Genomic DNA, 5,394 nt, shown 5'->3' on the forward strand with positions numbered 1-5,394 from the left:
TGATGTGACGTTACGTTATCATAAATTTTGGCGACTTGTGATGTCATATGGGGACGTCATTACATTATGATTATTTTGCATCACCCGTGTTTACGTTGACGGTAACTTATCGCGTTTTATGAGTCATCTAAGGCTCTCGCCTTACTAACTTAATGTCTGTTCTTCACGCGCAGCACTATTGTGTCAACCTGAAAGAATAAAGCAGTCATGAGGACGACGGGCGAAGGAGAGAAGTGGCACACGACAACTGGACTATCAACTGTCACAGGTGATAGTGCAGTCACAGTTGATAGTCCAGTTACACACTCTGAGAAATTACACTCTTTTTTGAGAGTTATGGCTTGCCACGTATATGACTCTCTTTTGGGTCACAAGACGTAAGACTTCCTGAAGAGAGTATAATGGTCTCTTCAAAGAGAGTGGACGTGTCTCTTTAAAGAGAGTCACATACATGGAGAGCCAGAACTCTCAAAAACGAGTCAAATGACTCTTATTTTCTTAGTGTGCGCGTCTCTCGTTTGTCCGTCGTCTTCTTGACTGGTTTATACTTTCAGCGTTGTGTACCAATTGACCCAGAGTTCAACCTTATTAGTCTACAAAGCTATGCTAATTCTCTGTCCTTGTCATAAACAGCGCTGTTTCTGTCGTGTCTGGCATGCTCAGACAAGGTTGGAGTGAGACAGGACCACAGCATTTGGTAACGGGAAGCAACATCCGGGTTGATGTGTATTTACAATCCATCGGGAATACATAATATGGTTTCTTCGACTTAGATCACAGACGCAAGTCACTCTGGCATGAAGGTCGGTGCTGCACAGGTTGAGCTGGACGCCTTTTCACTCTGTCGTGGAAAAATGACAATATAGAAGCATTGTGTTAGACAAATGCAGCACAGGTAATCAATCCGTTTTCTTGTATGGCACTGACGAAATTGGAATCGACGCCTGTTGACTTACATACCCCCTTGCGCAATACTCGATTCAATAGAAAGAACTAAACTAATGGTATTGTAAATTTCTGTTGCGAGGAATCGATAACTGTCACGGTGAGCTTCATCAACGCCATGGAGTTGGACGTGTAACAATGTCGGTCGGCGAATATCGACATTTTATCCAGCGAGATTACCTTGTATTTATCGTGAACGAATATTCACGGTATTATGTGCGTGTTTGTTCATGCATGCGTGTTCACAAAAATTGCTCTCGCCGACCAAACTGCTACCATGTGACTCGAGCGTGCGTAGACAATACAAAAGCTGGCCTGAATCGATGAAAGATTTACATAAGAGGCATTATGAGATAATAAACTTCCCTATACTTAGTTGCTGTAAGGCAGTCAAATATTTGCTGGAGTCCGGTATTAGAAAAGTAAAAGGATATCTGCTGAACTTATCAATTGCTTTAAAAAGAACCTTTTCCATTAGCATTACGTTATAGCAGGCAACGTCAAAAGACAGGCCAAGTAAGCGCTTACAGGGGCAGTAAAAGACTCCCAAGTGATTTTCATTGGTTCATCCTGTCTCGTCGCAGTGCGGAGAACAATGTGCCTTTCAGTGTGTTGCGTTCTAACACAAGGCAAATGCGTTTCCTACAACGACTTCTTACCTGCTTGTGAGGAAAGAACATGAGGGTGGGACATGTGACGCTTATTTGTGGTGCTTGACGAGCAGAAGTTTGCCGACGACTCCGCCGCCAGCTCCGCCGCCGTATCCTCCACCGTAGCCTCCGCCGAGGCCGCCTCCGTAACCTCCGCCGAGGCCTCCGTAACCTCCACCAAGGCCTCCGTAACCGCCTCCGAGACCACCAGCTCCCAATCCTCCTCCGACACCTCCACCGACACCTCCACCGACGCCTCCGAGACCCGAGTGGGCCACGATGGCACCGCCGCCGTGAACCTGAGAGACGTGATGCACCGTGCGCACTAGGAACGCTGGTCCAGCGACTGCCTTGCTGGCGCCCGCTCGGCCACCGTTCAGCAGGACGACGCTGCTACCGACACCCACGGCGCCGCCACCGCCTCCGAGACCACCACCGACTCCCAAACCTCCGCCGTAGCCTCCGAGGCCTCCGCCATAGCCGCCATAGCCGCCGTAGCCTCCATAGCCGCCACCGCCGAGGGCGGCGCCACCTCCCAGGCCTCCAGCGCCGCCGCCGCCGACGAATCCGCTAAGAGCGCTGCCTACCAGGGCGCTGAGGAGGACGGTGCAAACCTGTGCCACAAAGCGAGAGATTTGTGAAACTGGACGCCAGGCAGCACTACTGGATGACGTAGATTGAGGTCAATCGATGCCGTGAACACATTGCGTAAGAAGGCAGTGAACAGGTTAGAATGATGGAGTATCGAACGCAAATGGATGACCGGGCAGAATGCGTGCCGCACGGAGTCCTATGGGTCGTATCATTACTTTATGGTTGGGTGGTTTGCATACAGCGTTTACGAGCGCGTGAACGGAGTCCTCAGTGATTGCAAAAGCGCACTTTTGCCAAATGAGCACCCACGTGACATCAGGAGGGCACGCTTCAGTGACAGATGTTTCCACGAAATTACAAAAGGGAAGTTTAGCACCGGTTTCTCACGGAGATGCAATAATGGGAATGACGCTTAGTACTTTCATTTGCTAAAGCGGTTTCTGGAATTTTGGGAGCTGATCAGTCGCCGATTGAACAATTCGGACTGATGACACAGGCGCGCAAACACTTATCGCCATTGTTTGCCTAAAAAAAGCAATGATTGCCGGAAAAGTGAGGTGTATGAAGTGCAAGCAGAGTGCAATCATTTATGTTAGTAGAATGCCTGAAGCCACAGGCACACATATTAGACTTAGCAGACAGACTTTTGGGCTAGTTGGTTCGTCACGTTCATTGAAGCCATAGTGGGCCTTTGTAAGGGTTCTGACCCCTTCCACAAGAAACGTCGAGGATGCGCGAAGAAGCACCAGTGCCCTTTCGTGGCCGGTGCTCAAAGTGTTGTTTATAGATTTCCGTTTTCGTGCGGCAAGGCATATATCGGGCAGACGGGCAGATGCCTGAATGATAGTCTCAGAGAGCATAAACAGAAGCTTAACTGTTACCGCGATGGGCATGTATCAGTGCATTGTAACGACTGCGGCTGCCGACCTGTGTTCAATGAGTGCGTAGTTCTGCATAGGAACTTTGATAAAGATACGCGGGAAATTGTCGAGGCATGGTTGATTGCTAGAGAAGATACCAATTGTGTCAGTGCGCCCTCGATTGCTCTCAGTGCTAAGGAAATCGCGTATCTGGATGATGCAGGCTTGCGCTTGTGATACGGTTTTGTGGTGATGATCGCTGTCTTTTCGTTGCTCTATAAGTACAACATGTTTCCGAAATAAAGATTCAGTTGTGAGTAGCGCACGTCCTGTCCTCTTTCTGTGGTCACTGTGTTATCAGCGCTATGGCTTCAATGAACGTAGACTTAGCAATCTGCTGTAATCACAATAGCTTATCAATACCAGCGCCAGTATTTCATCTAGGAATGTTTCGTAGGAATGTCTCTGACCACAGCTGTTATTTCGTGATGTAGGAGCCACTCTAGTTTCAGATGTCACGTGAAATTGCGTATGAGTTTGTTATCAGATTGGAGGCTGAGATCGATTTCGTTTGTCGTCCGTGATGCCACTAAGTAACTGAAAACAGCCATACGGTTGGCAAGGGATACGCCGAGCTTTGGAAAGATCGAGCCAAACAGATGGCGGCTTTTCGATTCCGCGGGTTGCGATGTCGAATGGTAAACGATGTGGAAGTACAAAAGAGGCGTTTCTTAGGTAAAAAAAAAAAAAAAAAACTGATGTCACTGCCTGTCGGTTGTCGCGATGTTTTGATGCCGCGCTATCAACTTACTGTTTAGATGTATGCCGTATCGCTGTTTCCTGAAGTGCTGATTCAAGCAAACTGAGTATTAGGCCAGACACATTTCCAACCACCGTTATAATAATGCTGTCTTTGATTTGTAAGTTCATGATCTACTTGGAACGAACGTCTTGGGGTCAGGTCATTCCCTTTGGTGTAATGCGACCTAGTGGTATAAAAGGGACGTGTTGAGACAGCTAATGACAGAAGGGGAGGGGGGTGAGGGGGTGCGCGGCCGTATACGATAAGAGGAATGCGGACGTTTGAATTATTCTTTACGCGTTTCGCAGAAGCTCTATGGTTCTCTTTGACCTCTGGCGCACGGTGCGCAAAATACTAAGGGTATCTATTGGTGATGCAGGTGCCGTGTTGACGCAGGCGAACGCAAGCTGTCAACGCGCTTTGAGATTACGGGTTATTATCTGAATAAATAAGAATAAAAAGTTAGCCATTGCAATATACTATAGTCCTTACAATGAATTACCTTCAGCGTATAGCTCTGCTGCATTGAGGTGCACGGTTTAGCCACTGTAATATATTGACGTCACGACATGTGACGCCAGAAAGAACGTCTACTATACCACCTACGATTAAATATGTGGAGAAATTTTATCAGAACAAGTCGTAGATGACTTCCAACAATGTTCAAGAACATAGAAAAGCGCCGAACCCGATGCTTGCTTTGTGATATCATGACGTGGCTCCAATGAAAAGCCGTCAAAGAGCAAGCCGTATTTCGAAGCCCTACTCTATGGCTTTCATCTTTAGTTATCTCCTGATGTTCTTCGCCTAAAGTGTTAGCGTGCTTTCGCTTTTCACAGTTATAGTAATGGACGCACGACCGTTAGCGTAACGAGACCTGAAGTCGGAGCGCAGATATGCCGAAACCTCAAGGTGTATGCAATCACTTCTGAGCGGATCCTTACCAATGCGTTCATGGCGACCGTTGGTCAGTTGCTTCGAGCACAAGCTACGTGGAAGGGAGACTGCGACTTCACTGTGTCCGCAGACTGTCTTATATACTCGACCTGTATACGCCCCTTCTGTTACCTTCACACTACGTCACCGGAGGAGAGAAGGTGTGGTTGAGGGGAAGGGTAGTTCGTTGTAAGCGTTTCGAGAGTGATACAGGGTGTGCGCACCGCAGTGCGTGGGACCGCCGGCGGTGGGACCAAGCCTGGCCGGCCGAACACCGCATCGCTTCCGAATGCCTGGCCCTCCTCTTTCCTTCCTGGACTATAGGAGAGGGTATGCGGAGGAGCCCCTGCAGAGAACTATCCCGGGTGCAAGCGGAGAGCGGGGCCCTTCCTCGAAGAGTGGCACCCGTCGCGCGGAAGAAACAAACAAACAAACAGAAGAAAAGCAAGACGAAAGTGCGCGACGCGCTCGCACACAATCCGCCGCTTATCTAGATCTAAAATTCTAGTCAGACGGTCGGTCGGTCGAGAAAGTGTAACGGCAGAGAGCCCAGCCTCCGCCGAAGACCCGCCGTAATACACACTGCAGTGTGTGTAACGATGAAGGG

At 48.7% G+C, this 5,394-nt stretch overlaps 1 protein-coding gene across 1 annotated transcript; it reads right to left on the reverse strand.

Moving 5' to 3' along the window:
- Window positions 1–693: 693 nt before the first annotated feature.
- Window positions 694–4,908, reverse strand: LOC119402146 (acanthoscurrin-2-like). Its single transcript, XM_037669266.2, has 3 exons — window positions 4,796–4,908; window positions 1,605–2,209; window positions 694–841 (listed from the first exon to the last, which is right to left on the reverse strand). Exons 1-2 carry the CDS (start codon window positions 4,805–4,807, stop codon window positions 1,646–1,648), a joined length of 576 nt encoding a protein of 191 aa, XP_037525194.1. The 5' UTR covers window positions 4,808–4,908; the 3' UTR covers window positions 694–841; window positions 1,605–1,645.
- Window positions 4,909–5,394: the final 486 nt, after the last annotated feature.

The sequence above is a fragment of the Rhipicephalus sanguineus genome, chromosome 8, assembly GCF_013339695.2.
Source record: "Rhipicephalus sanguineus isolate Rsan-2018 chromosome 8, BIME_Rsan_1.4, whole genome shotgun sequence".
In the NCBI taxonomy this organism is placed as follows: Eukaryota; Metazoa; Arthropoda; class Arachnida; order Ixodida; family Ixodidae; genus Rhipicephalus; species Rhipicephalus sanguineus.